The sequence below is a fragment of the Dicentrarchus labrax genome, unplaced genomic scaffold (assembly GCF_905237075.1).
Source record: "Dicentrarchus labrax unplaced genomic scaffold, dlabrax2021, whole genome shotgun sequence".
Taxonomy (NCBI): Eukaryota; Metazoa; Chordata; class Actinopteri; family Moronidae; genus Dicentrarchus; species Dicentrarchus labrax.
Genome location: NW_026136719.1, coordinates 25,111,001 through 25,133,823, shown reverse-complemented (window position 1 = coordinate 25,133,823; position 22,823 = coordinate 25,111,001). Strand labels below are relative to the sequence as shown.

Sequence of the window (22,823 nt, the reverse complement as noted above, 5' to 3'; positions counted from 1 at the left end):
TACAATATTTAATGATGTTATAGCAACAGTAGTCGTAATAGTACAGCAATGCTAGGAGTCGATTTATTTGTATTTTGTATAATGGTGTTAGTATAGCAATACTGGTTGAGGAAGTAGGCTACTTGAAATATGTAGCCTCATTTTAAGAATGTGGAGTTAAAATGTAAAGTCAGTTAAATGAATAAATGATGTGAAGAACTATACCTAATACGTATGAAAAAGCTCGTGTTTTTCTTATACTCAATATGAAGTACGTAAATACATGCATAGAACTAAACCATCTTAAATCTGTTAGATTGTTTGCCATCACTAGATGGAGGTATTGGCTCAAACACTGCACAGTAGCAAGGTAGCAGCACACCACGAGGCTCCTTCAATTCATCACTGACTGGCTCAGAGCTACAAATACAGAATATCTGAGCCTCATTATTACATTATTTTAGACATTAAATATTGGGGAGCGAGCATTACTTTGGTAGCCTTTAACACAGTTACCTGCAATGTTAGGTAACTGTCGACGTTTGATGATGCTTTCCATGAACCATTTCGGCTGCCGATGATTTGCACATCCGCACGATAATGGAGCCAAAAACATAATATCATCATGACTCTTTACTTATCTGAATCTTATTAGGGGCCATTAAAATGGGCAAACACTGAACGGCTAAAGCGACCTAGGCACTGCGTTTGTCAGGAAATTGCAGCACGCCATCCTCAGTCACATGTCAGACTCCATGCGCTTCTGATGCATTCACGCGCTCCCATTGGTTCCCAACCTTGCCACCGCGTATCAGCGTATCCTTCCGCGTCGTTTTTACTTTTTTACTATTTTCTAACATTCCCTAAGAGTAATACTGATATAAAACACATATTTAAGTAGTCTGTGGTGAGTGCGGTTGGTATACATGTGTTAAAACGGTGTATTCATTTTCATTTATCTATATTCTCTCGGAAGGATATGTCTCAGCATCCCTACAAAGTAGTTCCGCAGAGTAAAGGAGTAGGAAGATCACCTTGAGCTGGTCTCACTGTAACGGCAGTTACATCGGCCCAAGCACTTGTTCAGCGAGGTAAGATGGGTATCTTTAACAGGTGCAGATTTCTGATCCAGTGAAGTGACCTGATAACTCTGGGACACTTGCGCTGCCACATTACTGCCTTTTAAACCATTCTGTGTTTTATTCAATATGTAGCTACATCATGTGCGCTGGTAAGTCATATGAGTCACAAGTGGCTTGTTTCCACTCTTTGTTACATGGCTTTTTAATTTCGGAACCATGTTTTATAATGCCAGTAGAACTGGACTGTGTGGTCAGCTTTAGATAAGCCATTTTAGTCATCCTTTGCGTGTTTGGTGTTCGTTCAACAACGTAGTGATTTGAAATGCAGTGAAGTTAGATGGGCCCGCGGAGGGAATTTGACCGTGCACTGAGCATTTTTTTTGTCTGTTATTAACCGCTAACACGGCGTAGACTTGTTTTTATCGCAAAACACGTTTAAACTGGTTGAAATGCAATGTGATGCGTGAAGTGTTGAACGTTGAAGAATCGCTTCCTGTTGCCTCATGTTGTAGGTGTGGTCGCTCCGTCTTCTCGGCCTCCTATTGGTCAGGTTTTGTGACTTCTCCAGATCAGGAAAATGTGACGCACGATGAGAACGTGACCTTTAGCGCATCGTATGCACCGTATTGCTGTGTGCTTTTAGTATATTATAGTAAAGTAACGATACGTTTTAACTGGTGACATGAATGCACGAAAGCTAAAACTCCCATTGATTATTTAAAGTTCTGTTTTATCGTCGTATTCCTTCATATGGCAGAATCAGTAGATAAATCCGTCACGTTCATCCTTTTATTCATCCATCTTTCCTGTCACATTTCTCATACACTTAAAATAGACCTGTAAATCCTTCTCTGGGTTGTAGGAAATAACCATCCTATGATAAATGTAGTTTGAAATGTGTGCATTGCCATATCAGCTTCACTGCAGTAGTTTGCTGCAGTGGTGCCACTGATAATAGGCCTTGTTGACACTGAATACATGGGCAGGAAGGTCTATGTTGTAGGTAGTTATGGCTTTTGGCTCTCTATTTGACAGCTTGAACGGCGTCGTCCTTGGAAAGTGATCACTACGCCTTGTTTTTAAAATAGAAAAGATGATATAATTAAGGCAGGGCTTTATCTAAATCGGCATATTTAAGTCTAATGTCATACGACATATGTAGCATATGCCTAGGCGGAGGGTATCGCCTGCATATGCTTTATGTTGAGAGAAATAATTGTTTGCAAAATTCTGGAAACACTGTCATTGCTATGTCCTTCCTGGCTGAAGGCCCTCTTCACAAAATGGAGTTTATCCCAGAGGACCAGTCAGGCCGTAATGTCAATGTTGAACTGATGAGCTCAACAAAGGGAAGTGCCTGTTACTTAAACCTGGGTTGTTGACTAGGAGTAGAAAACTTTGGAGGATTAGGTTTTTTTATTTATTATTCCATTACTCTCATGAGTCCGTAAACTTTACCTAAAAGGTCTGGAACTTAGTCATCACACTGTAAGTATACAGTGTTAAATTGGAATTTTAGCTGTGGCTGTTATTCTACTTTAAGAAGCACTTTGGCAGGTAACCAGCCATTTGCAAAAATGATAATGAATTGCGGTGTCCAATTAATAGATGGCACAACTGCTAGTTTTCTGTTCTGGATGGAAGTGTCATTGACCTGCTGTTGTGGTAAGGTAGTCCTGTTGCAGCTAAGCCGGTGGTCAGTGTAGTAAACTACGCCTTTTGCAGCTGGCATTGCTCTCATGCAGTCCCTTCCCACCATAGCTGCATGTTTGCTGACTAATGCTACGTAGAGGGGTGGAACACTGCCAATTATGGATATTCCTTTGTCACTGCAGACACACTTGACTGCAGTGACAAAACCCTATGGCATAGGGTCTATGCACTCAATTTAATGTTGAGTTGCTTGGGTTAGAAATGTTGCCAAAAATGTTTAGCGTATGTCTTTGAAATTCATTGAACATGCACAGCATTCTGTACCATTCATTCAACTGAAACCCATGCAGTATGTTTTGGAATTTAGGCCTACATAGTGTAAGTGCCATCGTACATTCTGTGTATTACATTTCTACAAACAGACATGCTGTGCGTTTATTATTAGCCAAGACTCCATTTTTAGACCTGGGGGCTTGTATGACCTAGGCTGGTAGTAACATCAGTGTGACACCGCTCTGGTGTGTCGTAGTAGTGGAAGTCTCATGTACATCCACTGTATCAGGTCATGGCGATTGCTTGGTCACAGCAGGCACTCTCCATGTCCTTTATCCTCATTGAAGGGATTTACTCTTGAGCTCCTGAAAGTGTCGTACGTTGGCACGCGCACTGCATGGGTCAGTTCTGCCTGGACTGCTGTTGTAGGAAGAAGTTCGACCATTGGCATTGGAAGCTCCAACACACTGGGGTTGTTGCAGAGGTTATTAGTAGTAACGTGCTTGTTTGTCCCCAGAAGAAACAGGAAGATCTACTGGGGGTATGTAGTGCAACCTGCAGTGTGTGACTGATAGAAACCATGTACTGTCTCTGTGAGCCAACTTGGATTAGCCCAGTGTTACGTCACATCCATAGTAGATGATACTAAATGTCATGTCACCCTGAGAGCATTGCTACTATGACTGCTAATGATTTTACTGCCATGTTTCACAGATAAGTAATAAGGAAAGTGTTTGTAAAGACAGGAGAAGTTAGTGACTAAGAGTATGTTACAACGAGAGAGTATGTTACGAAGGTAGAAGTGGTGGGAAGGGATTGGAGAGGATTATTAGCAGCCAGCTCTAAAGTTAGCCCTGCATCTGTGTCAGGGTTACTGTGGCTGCTGTTGGCTTGTGGCGGCTGCTCACTGGCTGTGTTGGGGTCATACATGCTATCTATGTCTGTCAGCCAGCCATTGTGATCAATGATGTAGTTTTGTTTTTTCCATAATGACCAGGAGTTGGCTAGCTGGATCAGACAGACCAAAACATTACTGCCCTTGGTGAAGTTATATCAGTTATATCTTTTACCAGCCATATTCCCTCTGATGGCTTCAAAAATATCCTCCCCTGAGGATACAGTATTTAAGGTTGAGTAGCCTGAGGATGACATTTCATTGAACTGATACGTATCAGGATACAGCTGTTGCCATTCTATGATGATTTTCAAAGCTTTAATTTTAAGAAAACTGTCATAGTATAAAGAACACGCCATCATATGCATAAATGTGTCGATGTTCTTGTTGATGATGATATCAGATGTAATGCATAAGTGGTAAGTTGTTATAAAAACATATTTCTGTGCTGTTCTGTTGCAGTGGCATTTGATGCAAGCTATGTTCTGTTGTATTAGGAGAAAACTTTTGATTTATTCGTACTACTGCCATTCGCCATAACAATTTTTTTTGACATGCATCTCTTTTGTAGTCCATGCATGTGGTTAAGCTTGTAAGGGGAGATGCTCGAAACTCAATCTCAACTTTTTCCTCCAAGACAAATGTACATCCCCTTTTTTATTTTGCAATTGTAACTGTCTGTGTTGCGTTGTCTTAAGAATTGACTTGAAATGTGAAGTTGTGATATCTACATTGGTCATGCTCCAATGTAGCAGAACAGTTTTGAAAGTAGTTTCACCAAATGGCTGCTATTTGCATGTCTAGATAGTTCACTATCTAAACTGATTAAGGATAAAAAAATATGCAGCAGGCTGGGGTAACAGCATAAAGTCACATTTTAGAAGCTGTAACCAGCAAACAACTAATCATTTTAATGTATAAAATACTATTTTATCAACAATTTATTATTCTCATCAGTGTGATGTATTTTGGACTGGTCCACTCCTGGTATTCTACTACTCATGTTAACTAACGTTTTTGTGAAAAAAAAATTGTAAGATCAGTGCTAGTTCTGAGATAGAAATGACAAATAAATGAAATGGGAAATTAATCACGCATCACACTATGGTATCATTCTGAGTCTTTTCTCCCCTCTGCAGTCTTTGCCTGTGGTTTAACCCACTCAGATGCCTGCCTCCAGCCTCTGTGGTTGTGTGTTGCAGTAGTTGGATGTGACTGAGCTCACGTACAGTCCTGGTCTGCCCCATTGACTCAAGTGTTACATCATCAGTCAGCAGCCCCAGTTGAAGAAGCGCATTGGTATAGTGGCTCTGCCCGGAATCCCCCACCATGAGGCATTTGTAATTAGGAAGTGATGAATAAGAGGAGGTCAGACTGCTAGTGTTACTGATTTTCCTCTAAGTGAGCCACCATGAATGTGTCTTTAGTTGCAGTTGCACCACCCACACGTTCATTTTCACATTTTCCATCTATAACTTGCCATCCTCTGTCTATTTTCCACCTCTCCTTTATTTGTTTAACATACACTAATTAAATAAAATATGTTGTATAGTAAAACCCTCAGTGGCTGACATGGAACAAACTTTTGGCAAGTATTACCAGAAATACTTACCTTTCCAGTAGGATCACATGGTTTGAAATACAGGGTAGGTGTTGTTTCTATGTAGAGGGGATGAAAAAGAATGAGGGGGTTGTTCCCTTCAAGAGATATTGGTTTGTTATCCTGTTCTGTCAAAGAAGCAACCAGTGAGAGTGCCCTTTGTTGAACTGCACTTTAATCTATAATTTAAATTGTGGAAACTTGATCTGACTACTGGGTGGTTTAGACTGTGGCCTGAGATGGCGCCTGGCAGAGAGTTATTATGATTTTAGGGTAATGGAGTAAAATTTACATAGGGCTATTGGTTTCTTTTTCATCAATGGCACATAACCTTTATCACTGTCATTAGCTTATTTTATTGTCAATTTTGTTTGTTTTTTTTCTAATACACTGTCCATCCTTGTTTGGAAAAGTTCCATATAGATTTAAATTATGTTCATATTATTTTGTAGACTATCCTCAACTCTATTGCATTGCGTAGATGGGGAAATATTTATTATGAAAAGTCAGTACTCTGTTTTTTGCAAGGTTTTAGGTATTTATTATCAAGATCTTCACCTTAAGGAATTAGATGATGTTTGATAGAGCTGCATGAGATAAGATAAGATGTCCCTTTATTGATCCCCCATAAAGGAAATTCAAATTTGGCTCGGCAGCACAGGGAAATGTAGTGCAAAGAGTAGAGAAAGGAATAAAATACAATAAAAATATAATAAAATATATACAATAAAGTGGAATATGAATACGCCTTTGTATAACTGTACATGTGTGATGTTTAGAAGTAACATCACACAAATTTCTACAACTCACTGTCACCAGATTGACTTTTCACAGCCTCAGTCAGCTGTCCCGTAGTTATGTAACCACAGCAACCAGTGCCATAGTAGAAACAACATTTCTTATCATTATATTGTTGGAATGTTAAACCCTGCTCAAATAAACATACCTTGTGTGTTGAGACATGCCCTTTATGTTTATACACTATCTCTCTTAATTCTGTCATGGATAGACCGAAAAGGACAAAAAAGGAAGTGTCTCTCACATCGGTGCACCCTGTGTGCATATGACAGTATTGAGCAATTTACAAGTGCACAGTATTTGATGTAATATCTCCTCTGTGTTACCATGTACAATATACAGTGTGTTTTCCATTTTCTGGTGAGAAAGGAGTGATTGAAGTGTCGTGATGAAAGCTTGGCAGTTCCAGCCCTGCAGATGAGCTTTGTGATGGCGTTGTTGCCATGGCTGACTCAGGGAGAAGTCGTGGGGGGGAACAGAATGTACAATATGGTGTAGCAGCTCCATAAGCTATACCACTCTGATCTCAGTATAGAGTAGGGAGGCAGTGAAGTGCACGAATGATCAACATTCATGTATCTGTTATCAAACTGTAAACAGTTGGAAATAAGCTGAAAGGGGGGTTTATTCACAGTTGACATAAGCACACATGTATCCATTGTATATGCTGTTGATTGCGCAACCCGAAAGGCAAATAGTAACTCAAGAAAGGATAGTCTTAAGCAAAGTAGCTCACAATACCTCACATATTTGTTTAGAATAACAGTTGTGACATTTTATAAGTCTAATCTTAGACATTGTCCTTGGTTTTGGTGGCTGATGTTAGTTGAAAATAGATGTGCTGGAGGTGAACAAAAACATAAATTTGTCCCAGCAATCAGCGTAATTGATTCCCACTTGTACAGTCTCCTTTCCTTTGACCTTACCACCACAAGGTAAGCTACACAGCAGGGTTCGGAACCGTATGTTGCTAAGGACACTCAGCAGGGCGGATACAGTGCCATAAATGGCTGCCCAGAGTGACCTGTGGGAAATCGGTCCCTAACCCTAGATCTCTCAGCCCGTTGAGTTATATATGAATATAACCCCAGATGTTAGTGCCAGCTAGCATCCAAATGCTGTTAAGTTTTGACTTGTGCTGTACCCGATGTATACAGTAACAAGCAATTGTCAAAAAGTCCTGTTTTTAAAAATCTCATTCCATTTATACATTTTGATAACTTTTGGAGAGTCAACAAAACCCTGGACTTAAGTGATAAAGCGGTCAGTTGCTGTTACTGTGTCCTAACACCATTAACTTTCCTTATCCTTCATTATCCTTCATTATCCTTCTGTCCATTTTTTTTCTATAGGACTTCTACAGTTGTACCATCGAACACCATGCCTCATCCAAAGTCTGTAGACATGGGCTCTGCCTTCATCCAGACACAGCAGCTCAATGCTGCCATGGCTGACACCTTCCTGGAACACATGTGCCTGTTGGACATTGACTCTGAGCCCACCACCGCACGCAACACTGGCATCATCTGCACTATTGGTTGGTCAACACTATTGTTTAACATTTTAGTGGTTGAGATATATGGTTGCTACTGGATAGATACCTGGCAGGGCTGCACTATTCTAGCTAAATAGTCCAAATAATTTACAATAATTTACACGCATGTAACTGAATACTGAAGATAATCTCTATACAGAAATTGAAACATGCTGTACTTGATGTAGTTTACTTAACTAGCAGGAAATGTAAGTTTAACATTTCAAAAAATGATGCCATGCCTTTAATCCTTTCTTTTGAATAACTGCCTGCAGGACCAGCCTCCCGTTCTGTGGATATGCTGAAGGAGATGATCAAGTCTGGAATGAACATTGCTCGCTTGAACTTCTCCCATGGCTCACATGAGGTGGGTCTTTCCACAATTCCACAATGTCTACTGTGTAAGGGTCAGGCAGGAACAGCTAACACACATTGTTAAAAGTCACGTTTAAACTGTGCTGATAATTTCCATCAAACATGGTTGTGTGCTTTATCAAAGAGAGCTATTGATTGGTCCCTTTATCTTTGTGCCAGTCTTTGCTTCTTTTTTTTTTATCTTTTCGAGCAGTGATGGCTGCATAAAATAACTGGTGAAAGTATATGGTCAACAGTGCTCACAGTGAACAAGCACGTAGTTCATTATGAATTGGACTTCGCAAGACTAGGCCAGCCAGCATGAATGGACAAATGTGCTAACTTACTCAAGATTAGAGTTTGGGTTAGCTAACTTAGGTTAACTCAATAAGTGATGCAGCCTGATTGTGTGTCACACAATGGCACAAGGTCATCTGAAAGCACAATAAGATATGAACCAAAGTTGAATTTAAATGAAAGTCAAAATCATTCACACAAGTTAAAAAAAAAAAAAAAAAAAAGCTTCCCTCATGACTATTCATATTTAACCATAAAAACAGACTAACAAAAGAATAAGAGAATTAGGTAATGATTCGTTTTATCTGTCAGTTCTCATCTAAAAGCCAGATAAGTTAAGCAGAAGCCCAGGGAGAGACTCACTGCCACCAGCTTATATAGTATAATCAAGCAGTCTGTCCAGGGGAGCTGAATCTCGCTGACACATGACTCTGACCTTCAGGCTCCTGCAGGGAGCTTAGGGAAGTTAAAGGATCCTGTCTAGATGGTCACCATGTTTATCAACAAATTATGCAATCCAAATTGAGAATTATCCACATATGAGAATTCAACTATTCCACAGTGTCACACACTGAAGGTGCGCTGTTTTAGGCTTTTTGAATGTATTTAAAACACTTTTTTAAATAAAAATGGATTCATCAGAAATACAGAAAGGATTCATTGAAAAGTATCTATGGTTTGTGTGTGTCTGGTTGGTTCAGCTTGATTGAAGGTTAGATAACGCCAAAAGGAAAAACAGAGCTTTTTTCTGGCTTGAGGTACTATACATTCGTCATCTTTAGCTTCCTGCCCTGACTTCAGCAGTAGCACGCCTCTTAGTGTATACAAACCAACACTGAGGTCAGTCCACTTTCGAAGTGGGAAGTGGAAAGTAGATTATGTTGCAAATCCAGAAGTCACATTCTTAACAGCATTTATAATATTGTGTGAAACAAGAACTAACTGAATATTAACTGTAGTTTCACTTTAGATGACCTGTACACATACATGCAGTAAACAGTCACCTGCTGAAACTTCCCTGTGCAGCACTGGTCATAAAACAACATACTTCCTGCCTCGCCTCCATCTCTTACTCAAAGGCTGCAGCACACTGGAGGTTAACAGCTGCCAATATGGCCATATACTTATATATCCATATATTTATTTCTGCCTTGACATCATGATATTTCAACTTTCTGAAGAGAACTTCTGTACTAGGTTATGTGAGACTTCATCTTAATTGCAGTTTTAAGTGTTTTGGCACCTTGCGTGAAAATCTTGGATTACATTTCTTCTCTTTTACCGATGGTGGGACCATGCAGGTTGTATTTTAGTCACAGTGCAGTGAGAGTAGTTTAGCTCAGTGTGAAAGGCAGCCAATGTGATTACCTGCCACTTAAGTTATTACTGAAAGCTCTGGTCACCCAGGTGGGCAGCATAAGCCATGTGCAGCAGACTGCCGTCTTCAAAGCCACAAATGCTGTGCTACGTGTTCATTAGCCTGCACTCATGGGAAAAGATGGCTGCATCAGTCATATGACGGTGCTGAATTTCTCTACAGCTCCCATCTATCATCTCCCAAAGCATTTTATAGCCAAGGCAACATATCCTGGGCAAGACTCTCTATTCAGCCTCTGTTGACGGTGGGAACAATATCAGACCACATGAGTACTGGTCCTACGCACGTCTGTTTGAAGTCTGTTTACATTTCTAATTGTGATATGATTTAGGATTGTTTAGTTTGATTGTATTTATTGTTCTAAGCTGACTTCACTGAGGAATTTCTTCCTGAGAAACCCTGAACTTCCTCAGCTGACTTTCTCAGAACTTGAATTGCAGTCTTCACAGGTGGTGTTTGAGGTTTCGTCATAACAAGGGGAGGTTCAAGGACACATACTTATAACTGTATATTGCTACCAAGCAATACTGTATGAAATTAAATCTCTTTAGTCTTATTGGATGCTGCTTAATTCACTTGGCATTTTTATTTAAACTGTAAGAACTGTATGACCCCCATAGTGATATTGACTCATGTTTATGACGGATAAGATGCACCTTATCTTTTAATTGCCCTGGCCTGATGAAGCCTATATCTTACAGTAACTCTTAATACCTGTACCTCTGCCGAATTATTTTCAATGTATTTGATTGAAGATCAGCTAGAAGTCTGAACTGTGTAGTTCAATATCTTGCTTGGAGTTTTCTTTGGAGATATTTTAACATTTTACACTTCTCTTCCTTTCTGTAGTACCATTCAGAGACCATCAAGAACATCCGTGAGGCATGTGAGAGCTTCGAGCCTGGTAGTATCCAATACAGGCCTATCGGCATTGCCCTGGACACCAAGGGCCCAGAGATCAGGACTGGCCTCATCCAGGGAGTGAGTTTTACGTCACCTTTTCCTGTTCTATATATTTAACAGGTTATCTTTATGACGGCTTTATTAGCTGTTGTTGACAGTTAGGTACATTTTAGATTAAAACTAAAATTATATCCCATAATGACTTGACAGAGTGGCACAGCTGAGGTGGAGCTGAAGAAGGGCAACATGATCAAGATTACCTTGGACGATGCTCAGCAGGAGAACTGCGGTGAGGAGCTCCTCTGGCTCGACTACAAGAACATTACCAAAGTGGTTGAAATTGGCAGCAAGATCTACATTGATGATGGACTCATATCCCTTCAGGTCAAGGAGATTGGTGAGTGGAGTGCCAAACATAGATAAGGTCGGGTCCATAAAGTCTCTTTTGATCCTTTTAGAAAGTTAGAAAACACTGCTATGTAGTAATAGGCCTCACCCTATTCATATTTTCTGGTTTGTCCAGGTTCTGATTTCCTCATGTGCGAGATTGAGAACGGTGGCACCCTGGGCAGCAAGAAGGGAGTGAACCTCCCTGGTGCTGCTGTTGATCTGCCAGCTGTCTCAGAAAAGGACATCAAGGACCTGCAGTTTGGTTTGGAGCACGGAGTCGACATGGTCTTTGCCTCCTTCATCCGCAAAGCAGCCGATGTACACGCTGTCAGAGCAGTGCTGGGAGAAAAAGGCAAAGACATTAAGATCATCAGCAAGCTGGAGAACCACGAGGGTGTGCGCAGGTGTGTGTGGGTTAATCTGTGTCCAGTAATTCAGATCTTTTGTTCACATCATGATATATTTGTGTTCTAATTACAGTTGTTTGTTGATTTGATATCTATTCCTTGGTTGGCTGAGCAGCAAGGCCAGATACAAAACATTTCCTTATATGTGAATTGTTTAAATCTCTTCTCCTTCTATGATGATTAATTGTAATTTTCTGTCTTTTCTGCAGATTTGATGAGATCATGGATGCCAGTGATGGCATCATGGTTGCCCGTGGTGACCTGGGAATTGAGATCCCCACAGAAAAGGTCTTCCTAGCCCAGAAGATGATGATTGGTCGCTGCAACAAAGCTGGCAAGCCAATCACATGTGCCACTCAGGTTAGATAAACAGAAATGATGCACACTGTATTTCTCTATTTTCCCCAGGAGCTGAAGTTTATTTAAAGGATCGAAGGTGGTGGTGATGAAATTTAGATACAGTTCTCTTTATGCTACTTTAAAAAAAAAAATTTAAAAAAAGACCAGTGTGTAGGATTTAGTGGCAGTGGCAAACACATGGCGGTTCAATATGGTGTAGATATAAAAGATTAATTTATATTTATACACTAATGAAAACATTCCCATGAATACTATATTGTATTATATTCCATTTAAGCCAATAGATCATCCTAAATGTTACATACTAGACCTTTTTTAAATACAGACCGGCAGATGACTGGGCACGAGGGCAGTCTCAGTTTAGTCTTTGTAAAACCCTGTCAGCACCTTCCAGCACCTCACCTCTCATATCATTCTAACGCCATTCAGATGTTGGAGAGCATGATCAAGAAGCCCAGACCCACCCGTGCTGAGGGCAGTGACGTGGCCAACGCTGTGTTGGACGGAGCCGACTGCATCATGCTGAGTGGAGAGACTGCCAAGGGAGAGTACCCTCTGGAGGCAGTACGCACACAGCACATGGTGAGTTAATGTATATCAAATGGAACAACAGTAAACACTAGAGGTGTTTTAGATTATTGATTGAAGAAATTAATTATGTTTTATGGGATGATTCTGCATGATTTGTAATTTTTAACTCTAAGCATGTTTTTGTGACAGACTGGGAGGTTACTTTTCCTCATGTCCTAATTTTATGCGTTCTCCTGAACACGTCTGACTTTGCATTCAGTCGCCCAATGACGCAGCATCTTTTTTTCCCCACTTGACCTAACAGCTGCTAAAGAGGGTGTCAGCAGGATTGTTAGGTCAACTGGTTCCTATCCTCTATTCACTTATCCATCCACCTATTTCCAGCTTATACACATTTAGGTATGCTAATGAATAATCAATTAATTGATTAAAAATTTGAACAGTTTAAGTTAATGGTATTGACAGTGCACAAAATTTCCACAACCTTATTGGTGCAGGCCTGGGATATTAGTTCCAGCTGTGCAGATGTTTTAAATGGCTGCCTTGCACCTCTTCATCTAACAAATTAACTGTGCTGCTTTTCTTTACTATTAATCAATTCGACCTGGTATCCCCAAACTGGTCTATCCAATTTTTTGTCAAAAATGATTTACAGTGCACATATGCGTCACTCATTGATAACTGCTACATTATTAAACAACAATAAGGCTGCTGAAGAAGGAGCAGGAACAGCAGTTTTGAGCGAATGCCAAACTCAGAAATGTTACAATTTCTACAAACAGGGGTTTCAAATAGTGCATTATTGTGCATTGCTGTGTTTTTTTTTTTTATAAATTGATAATGGTTAAGCAAATATTGCTCACTAACGAAGCTGGCGATGGATTAAGATTACTGAAATTTTTATCTGCAATATCTACTTAATTTGCTTTTGTTTGTTCTTTTAGATTTTTCAGTCAGGGACAGTCTTCAACCCAATAACATAATAAAATCTTACATCAATATCAGTTATCAGTATCAGTTGCATGGATGGATAATGCAGTTTATGCCGTCTTGCCCTTCTTTGGTCCTCCAGGCCTTTCTTGGCTAGCCTCCGCTGTTCTCGGCTACGCTCTGTTTTTGCACTGCTATGCAGATGCAGGACTGACTCAGCAGTGCTGCAGCTCCTGCCTTTGAGCTGTCTGCCCTTATGCTGAAGTTGCATGGAGTGCTTCAAAGTCCAATGTAAACAACAATTTACCCTGACCTTAAATCATACATTTATTGAGAATACTTGTATTCTTATAAAATAACAAATACTAACTCTGCTTCTAAGCCAATTTTGCTATCTGGCATTCACATTTACTTCATTTAGTTTTCTTGTTCATTCCTCCTGTCTTAAACCATCTCCTCACACTTCTGTGCAGTGCGTGGCTTTTTAACTTCCAGCTGCCTTTTTAACCCCCAGTTGACTAAACTCATTTATTTGGTCATTTTATTAAGCTCAACTCTGTCATTTTGGTCTCTTTATAACTTTATTTTTATAGATCTTTCTCAGCAGTTCAATTGCCTTAACTCCAGATTAGCATGGGTTGTATTGTACTAATTTACATGTAATACCTCATGTAAAGGGTTGAGGTTACATTTTGACTCCGTGACTTGTATGTTTTAACCCTGATGTTTCTAACTGCACACCTAAACTCCTCTTTTCACTGTCCCTCCTGTCCTTTCTCCTCTTTACTTTAACTTCTCTTCTTCTTGTGTCATTGTGACAATGTCCCTCCTGTTTCCCATTTTTTCATCCTTTCTCCTTTTATCCACCCATTATCCTCATTTTACCTCTGCGTGTGCCTGGTGTGGGATTGCCTTTGCTTGATGCATCTTGCCTTCGCTTGTGCCAGATTGCTCGTGAAGCCGAGGCAGCCATGTTCCACCGGCAGGTGTTTGAAGACCTCCGTCGCTCCACGCCGCACTGCAAAGACCCCGCTGAGGCTATTGCAATCGGCGCTGTTGAGGCCTCCATTAAGAGCTTAGCCTCTGGGATCATTGTGCTCACTGGCTCTGGAAGGTAGGCAGGTTATCTGGTCCTGGCAGGTTGAGAAGGACAATGATATCGGTACTTGAGGAGTCTGAGAGAGGGAGAGTAGGGTCAGACAGGGACTCACTGAGGATGTAACAGAGTGGCTGGCAAACACACAAGCAGACTGCTGGTTGATTTTTTTTACCTATTAGAACAAATGTACTTTCCAAAACCCTGAAGGAAAAAGTCACATATTTCCACCTAAAGCTAAAAGTTTAACTGATGTCTTTTGCCCTCTTCCAGTTTGCCTCAATAATTCGGCCTATCAGTAAACCGACAGCTAACCTTGTTCAACCTGGAGTCTAGCTACACCTTTGCCGGCCTCTCCCAGTGGTGTGAATGACAGTGGTAGTGTGCGTGTGTGTTTGAGAGTAACCCCTCACCCCCCCAACCCTTCCTTCATGGTCCCTCTGGGCTTAGATAGCACGAGAGGCCGAGGCGGCCACCTTCCACAGGCAGCTGTTTGAGGAGCTGAGAAGACACTCCCAGCTGACCAGAGACCCTTCAGAGGCTGTAGCTGTCGGTGCTGTCGAGTCATCCTTTAAATGCTGCGCTAGTGCCTTCATTGTTCTCACCAAGACTGGCAGGTAAGAAAGAGAAGCACAGAGGTGAAATGATCCTGATCCTGAAGGTAAGTCGTGCCAAACTCACGACAAGCTGTCTAACACAGCTCCTGATTGGTGTCCCTCCAGCAACTAATGTGCTCTTACAGATCCCCTCTCCCTGATTTTGTGTATGCGTGTGTGTCTGATGTGTGTTGTTAAACAGGGTGGGTGGAGATATTATCAGATTGCAAGGGTGAGAGTGGGTGTTGTCAGAAGTGTTGTCACTTATTTTGGCTGATTAGACCTCCCAAGGTGGGCGTTTCCAGAGTCTCCTCAGCTTCCCTGACTAACGTTTTGGTATTGTTGCACCTGTTGGGGCGGGACAACTTAACACCTTCTTTTATTGGTTTAATGAAGTATTTGGAGTTTGTTGAGCTCAGCCAATCTCCAGCATACAGGAGCACTAGTGAACCTAAGGAGAAGTCTAAATCAGCCAAAATATCAGAAAACACCTTCTGTATGTCGGGTTGAGGGTTTTTAATTACACTTAATTGCTTCTACCAAGAATCCATCTGCATGGAGTTCATCAACATGTACAAAGTATTAAGTTTAATGGCTTATATAGTGCTGATATGCTTATCCAATATTTATTTTCAAATTCTGCTTTTGAATGTATATGTAAATGATAGTCACACATTTTATGCGCACAAGTAAGCATGAAGTTATTCTGGCGTCTCCTTCCTTAATCCTCATAATTATCTGGTCATACTGTTGGAATCATTAGTTTAAGTTAGTTAACCTCTAAATACTCCAGATGTGAATGAAGTGAGGTCAGCTTTTATATCTAGCTGTGTGTTTCTCTGTGCAGATCCGCCCACCTGATCTCCAGGTACAGGCCCCGTGCCCCCATCCTCGCTGTGACCCGTAACGCCCAGACAGCTCGCCAAGCCCACCTGTACCGCGGCATTTTCCCAGTCCTCTACACCAAGCCCGCCAACGATGTGTGGGCAGAGGACGTCGACATGCGCGTCAACTTTGCCATGGATATGGGTAGGTTTTTATGTCACCTTTTTAGAATCTTGTGCAACTATTTAACAGGACAGAAGAGCAAAAAGTACACTGTTTCCAGCGTAATACCTATTGGTGTGAAGCTCTATAAGCAATGTTAAGTAAAATGTTTAATGTTTAATTTCCAGGCAAGGCCAGAGGCTTCTTCAAAGAGGGAGATGTTGTCATTGTCTTGACCGGCTGGCGTCCAGGCTCTGGTTACACCAACACCATGCGTGTGGTTCTGGTAGCTTGAACAGCCAACAGGGCTGCTCTGCTTTCTCCTTCCACCTTCATCTATCTTTCATAGCTCCTCACCTCACAAGCCACTCCAGCTCACAGCCTTTCTTATCCAACAACCAGGCTGACAGTCATCTCCTGAACAATTTAGGCAATAATGCAAAGAAATTAAAAATATAGAGTATAGCCTTCATGGCCACAGAGCTGTTTTGGGTGGAAGTGAAGGCTTGATCCCTACAATTCCACTTTACGTCTCCATTCCTTTCACGTCGATTCTCTCAATCAAACCAGTCTGCAGGGCCTCAGATTAATACACCCTGACCAGAAACTGCTGTATTTATTCACTCAAAAAACTTGTATTATTAAAAGTGAACCAGTCTGAGAGTGAATGCATCCTGCTCTGTGTGCATGCGCATACTGGCTCTTGTTTAGGCGTGATTGGTGGTGGGGCAGGCTGATCTTAACAGAGCACCTTTTGAGTTCTGGAACAGTTTACTAATCACACTCCTCTGCCGATATAACGAACAAACTTGTGGCATCCTAAATCAAAGGGCTTGCAGTGCAGCCTTGGCTCCACCACTCCACCCAAACAGGTCCTTGTGTAGTGCTGTCTGTATGAAGTGTCCTCGCCTAATGCCAGCATTCACTGTATTTAAGTGTATCTTTATGTGTTGCACTCCTAATCTACTCGACACAATGTTACATTCAATATTATACTTGACTTTTGTGAGTTTTGTTTTGGGACATCCAATACTACTTATATTTTGTCTGACTATAGAGAAATGTTAGTTTTGGATGTCCACTTCAGAGGTGTTTGAGCTAGTATAGCTGTATTTGTGTTATTAGATGTGTCATAAAGCCTTTTATTTGCATTTGGATCGTATCTGAGTTGGCCCTTATGAATCATGTGTGGTTCACTAAAGTTGACTGATATGAAAGAGCACTTTTAGGGGGGTTTCCACAGGGAACCTCCTGAGAGGATGAAGCCCTGTCCCTCTCAACCCCAGTGGGTGATGGGTAGTACCCCTTCTGCTTCTCCTTCTATGTTAGTGACCCACTGTAGCTGTCTTCATGTCTAATATGCTTGGGATTGTAACGCTTGAGTGTAAGAACTAACTAAATGTAAAGGGGTATTCTAATGTTTAGTGGGTGTACTGAGCTGTCCTAAAAAGGCTGGATTTCCATCAATAAAAGAGATGAGCACTTATCTTAACTCTGCCTTGCAAATGTTTTATTTGACAACGAAGAATCCATAAATTGAGTTTATGGCTGGCACTACATCACATTTACAGAAAGTGAAACATTCTGGCAAATGAAGATATATTTTTTATATATATGTGTGTGTGTGTGTGTGTGTGTGTGTGTGTGTGTGTGTGGTATCTAAGTTTGTGATGAACTTAAAAGCTTACAAATGTATCAAACAACTTTTAATCAGAACCACATTGAAGCTAATCATGGTCAGACAAATAAGGAAAAGAAGACACAGTTTGAACATAAAGAATTTATTCTTCATCAAAAACCTGTTCCATACAACAGGGAAAATGATGTAGTCTGTTCCAACATTTAATGGCAGTCCTGGCTGTACACCACCCCAACCTGCCTGCGAATTTCATCCTCCACCTCAGCCAACAGAAGAGAATCGGCATGGGAAACAACTGCACTCTCCTTTAGCCCTACAGTAGAAAATCATACTATAAGAACATAATAGTGTACTCTTAGGTCTGCCATTAGGATTTCAGTGTTTCTGACGCCACCTTGTGTTGAGTTTGTGTGTCGTTCAGAAATCTTTGATTCATTTCCTACTCATTGTGCTTATTTTAGTCATTTTGAACCTTCATCCTACTGACTGGAGTATCCACAGACCCCAGACGTATACTCTGTCACATCTCACAGGTGCTTTATTCTATGATTGCAATTTTTTTGATAGTGATAACTGAAGAGTGACAGGAATGAAGGGGGAGAGAGGGGATGAGAAGCAGCTAAGAGCCACAGGTCATAGTCGAACCCATAGCTCAGAGCTATCAGGATGCCGCATTGAAATTTTTCATGGCTTTGTCCATCAGTGTGAGCCTTAAGACTTCATATCATTTTATGTTTTTGTTTTAATTTGTGCTTTCTAAAAAAAACAATGTACTGGGGACCCCATTTAAAAGGGCCTTACTTTGCCTATGTAGTTTCAATAGAACAATTTAGTGAGTTCATATTTCAGTTTATTCACTGTCTATTTTAGTTCTAAACAAGTTGCAAATTAACTAACTTTACTAAAATAATGATCTACTTTTTGTCAGAGGATGGTAATTACATAACTAATAAGCACTAAATAAGTTAAACATTTTCTATGGTGGTTGTTTCTTACAGTAGTTTATTCTTTAGTCACTAGTCCTAGTACTAATATGTAAATGTCTGAATGTCACAGTACCTTTGAGCAAACACTGCCGAACCTCCTCTGCTTCGTAACGCATCCCTGTGCTGTTAAGGAAGTTGAGAGGCAAATACGGGTCTGGCAGTGGGTACTGAGTCTCCTGCCCATTCACCACTAATGATGTCGGGCACCACATGTGGTCAGGAACCTAAAGAGCAAATCATGCAAAAGGGTATTTTCACAATTACAATATAGTTCCTGAATTTAAAATACTTCATCTTTGTGTTACACAACTTCCCTCCTACACTACATTGCTTCACACTTGATCTTGCTTGACTTTAAAATGAAAACTGACATAGTGCAAATAAGTACAGTATTTCAGACTATTTGAATTGTATCTGATTAAGCCACCATGCCGTGCTGACCTACCCTGATGGTGCCCTTTGTGCCCATAATAATGGCGTCATTGGGCAGCTGAATACGGGAAGAGCAAGTAAACACTGCCATCCTGTTCTTGGAGAACTTCAGAGTGACAACCACAGTCTCATCCACTCCTGCAACGACATAATAACATGATTCACATTTGACGAAAATATTATAAAAATAAATACATTGTGCGCCATTCGTGTTTGTTGATGTGTCTCCCATGTGTCGTCCACAAATGAAATGCTGCGTCATTTAATTCTGCTATTTTATATTGAAGAAAAATACTGTATAAAAGAATGCAGGGCAACATTAGATGTCTGGACTATCAGTATATCATATATCTTCAACTCTATTGTGCCAGTAAGACATAAAAGAAATGAAGCAATAGAGATAAGAGGTTATTAGACAGAAACACTCCCAGTTATAAATTCTCAAATCACACACAGTAAGAATCATACTGTTAAAAAAAGGCTCGGTCAAAGCATTTACAAGCTCAAGTTAAAAACTCCCATCTGTCAATGGTATATCTGTGTCATATGAGGAGCTGCAAACAGATTTACACAACTGAGGTCAATAGGTAACAACCCTGCCACTGTCCATCTTTGTGTAATGTGCAAAACAGAAAGCATCGGTGAGGATGAGTTGGCCTTAGAGACTGATATTATGTGAACAAAGGTTCGTTTGTTAGTTTGTTTATTTGGCAAAGATGTCACAGTGAGAAGAATCTAGAATGAACCACTTCCCCACAAGTGAAAGAGCTTCAGAAATCAAATAAGTGAGCCCCCTACTGGTTTACCTGTTTCCTTACAGATTCCCGTGGCCTGGATGCACTCTGGCTTCTCTCCATTATACACCATGCAAATAAACTGCAGGCAGTAGATGCCTATATCTAGCACTGCCCCTCCACCCAGCTCCTTCTCCACCGACCTCGGCACGTTCACCAGCGGTACGCCAAACTCCGATCTCACCATCTTCACCTCGCCCACCTCCCCCTGGGCCAGGAGCCGTCTGATCTCCACTGAGGCCGGGAAGAATCGGGTCCAGACAGCCTTAGAGCAAAGGACACGAGGCATTTCATACGCTTACATTTTAGGTTCTTGATGTTGTGCTATGTATGCAGTGATTTGCTTTATTAATCCCCAATGGGGAAATTATTTTTTCACTCAGTGTTTTAAACATATAGACCCAAAATACAATCGTGCACACACAGGCCTTAGAGACATGCAAATGTTAGGGGTAAGGTGCCTTGCTCAAGGGCACCTCGGCAGCGCCCATGAGGTGGAACTGGCACCCCTCTAGCTACCAGTCCACGCTTCAGCTCCATTTCCTATGCCAAAAGAGCTTAAACAAGCTGTATAAAGTTTGCTTAGATGCAGAACATGATACTGTTAACACTGTTAATCATTTGTTAATAATCTGTAGAATGACAAACAAGGAGAAAAATCTATTTTTTATCTATTTTTTTTTTTCCTTTTTGCTCTGCCCTATCCGTACCTCCATGAGGAAGACGTCATTCATCTTGGCAGAAGCCAGGATCTCCTGCACCTCCCTGGTGTTCATGGCCAGTGGCTTCTCACATAGTACATTCTTCTTGGCATTCGTAAAGAGCAGACAAGTGCTCAGATGGTAGGGGTGAATAACGCCAATATACACCACATCTGCACACACAAACCAGAGAGCACACTGTATAGTAAAGACATAGGATATGCATAGGAAGAGAGATGATTTTGTCTGTTACATCAGGCGTTCAAAGTAATTCAAATACCAAATGCAGAGAGCCCCCAGCCAATCAAACTTGACCACAGTTTGACAGAAACTCACCTATGTCTGGATCCCTGGCCAGCTCCTCATAGGCGCCATATGCTCGAGAGATGCTGTGCTTTTTGGCAAACTCCTGTGCATCTTCTAACTTGCGCGCTGCCACAGCCACAACCTATGAATACAGTTTCAATCCAGTTACAATCCAACTGTCTGCAGTCTGTCATCCAGGTGTTTAGGCTGTCTGGCTACTGACAATTGTTTCTTTCCAGTATACACTATAACCATATTAAATGTTCTGTATAACTCATTAATACCTATATCTCAGGCTAGTACAGAATCCTGCTTACCAGAAAATTGCAAAATCATTATTTTGACACTTTCTTACAGTCTCCCAGCTATAGCAGTGAATGGTGTATTATCTGAAGCTGCTTTTGAATCCCAATTGAACAATATCTGCAATAACAAAGCTCTACCGTAATTCTTAGGTTAGAGTGAAAAAACAAAATGTAGATGCCCATTTAGTGTGTACTTTACGGTAAAAGTAGCCCCGTAAGTAAGTGTGTTAGTAATGCTGCACACTTTAGTTTACAGCGTATAAACTCACTGTTGTCCGGTGTCAGTGGCATAGCTCGGTAAAGCTGCAGGTTGCAAACCAACCTCATTTCACAGGACCTCATTTTATCTGAACTGCAAATGTCAGACGGTCAGAAACAACAGACAGCACGGACAGACAAACCTCGCAGAGTCCGGAGAACACGTCTTGCATTTAAAAACAACTGGTGTATTTGTGTCTACGCATCTACTCAGTCTCAAACTGATACCTGATGGTCTCCGGGAGGAAGAGATTTGAGGGCCACGGTGAAGTCATGACTGATCTTCCCCGCGCTACAGATTCCCCACCTGGTTGCCATATTGGACAGCAAACTGACTGACTGAGTTGATATCGACAGTGGCAGTGCTCCGCCACAAGGGGGAGACACAGTATTAGTTTTAACTGTGTGACGTTACATGACGATGATGTGGCCATGATGATGATGATGATGATGATTTGTGCTAACAGAACAAAAACGTGACCTCCAGATAGTGATCATAAGACAAATAACACTAGATACACTACTAACTTCTTCTTTCCAACGCCACTACTACTACTGCTATTATTATTATTATTATTATTATTATCATCATCATCATCATCACCATTATTATTATTATTATTATATTTTTTTTAAGTGTATATATATATTTTTTAAAAAATATAATATTTTCTATTTGACTATTTTGTCATTGTTCTGTTTTTTTACTACCGACTAATGGTGTGCATTGTTCTGTATCCTTGGGATTAATACAGTATCTATTGTCAATCTATGTACTCCTACTACTACTACTTACAACTACTACTGATATTAATTATAATAATAACAATAATAATAATATATTTTCACTCTTCACTGAATCTCTTATATTTCTCTTCAGGATGGGATTTTTCTTTTTTTCTTTCTTTTTTTTTTATGTAATCACCAAGAGTGGTCAGAGGTCAGTCCCAAAACAGCCTTTTTAAGAGCTGACATGTACAGGGACATTTCATTTTGCTTTTATTTATCATTATATTGCATAAGGTTGAGTGGTCCATTTATTAAACCTCTTTCTTAAACAAGTAAATATAATAGGTTAAAGTTATTTTATTTTCTTCTTGAATAAATATCTGCAGCATTTAAGCATTATTTATCAAACAAATAATGTAATCCAGTGTGCCATTTTGGAGTCACTGTATTCTAGTAGGAAGGAGACATCCTCCAGTTTTTAGGAGTCCTACAAGCCGAAAAGGTTGAGAACAAGTATTAAATGAGCCATGCTCTTTGCTGACTCATAAAGGCCTTTCTCTGTCCTAACCTTGAAAAGCAGACAGTGCAACCTATTTTTGTACGGAGAACATGAATCTATTTGTACACGGC

At 40.6% G+C, this 22,823-nt stretch overlaps 2 protein-coding genes across 3 annotated transcripts; one reads left to right on the top strand and one right to left on the bottom strand.

Annotated features, from left to right (window-relative positions):
* Nucleotides 1-911: 911 nt before the first annotated feature.
* pkma (pyruvate kinase M1/2a) lies at nt 912-17,535 on the top strand. 2 transcript variants are annotated; one of them, XM_051378981.1, is made up of 11 exons: nt 912-1,070; nt 7,633-7,817; nt 8,090-8,181; nt 10,693-10,824; nt 10,957-11,143; nt 11,270-11,540; nt 11,753-11,903; nt 12,333-12,485; nt 14,312-14,478; nt 15,904-16,085; nt 16,232-17,535. In XM_051378981.1, the coding sequence occupies exons 2-11, from the start codon at nt 7,661-7,663 to the stop codon at nt 16,336-16,338; spliced, it is 1,599 nt and encodes a 532-aa protein (XP_051234941.1). In that variant the 5' UTR covers nt 912-1,070; nt 7,633-7,660; the 3' UTR covers nt 16,339-17,535. The 2 variants fall into 2 exon arrangements, with proteins under 2 accessions (XP_051234941.1, XP_051234940.1); XM_051378980.1 differs by lacking the exons at nt 912-1,070; nt 14,312-14,478 and adding an exon at nt 14,911-15,077.
* Nucleotides 17,536-17,808: 273 nt separating this feature from the next.
* On the bottom strand, nt 17,809-21,838 carry dhdh.2 (dihydrodiol dehydrogenase, tandem duplicate 2). Its single transcript, XM_051378982.1, has 7 exons — nt 21,693-21,838; nt 20,932-21,043; nt 20,605-20,768; nt 19,907-20,159; nt 19,114-19,238; nt 18,742-18,892; nt 17,809-17,995 (listed from the first exon to the last, which is right to left on the bottom strand). Exons 1-7 carry the CDS (start codon nt 21,780-21,782, stop codon nt 17,886-17,888), a joined length of 1,005 nt encoding a protein of 334 aa, XP_051234942.1. The 5' UTR covers nt 21,783-21,838; the 3' UTR covers nt 17,809-17,885.
* Nucleotides 21,839-22,823: the final 985 nt, after the last annotated feature.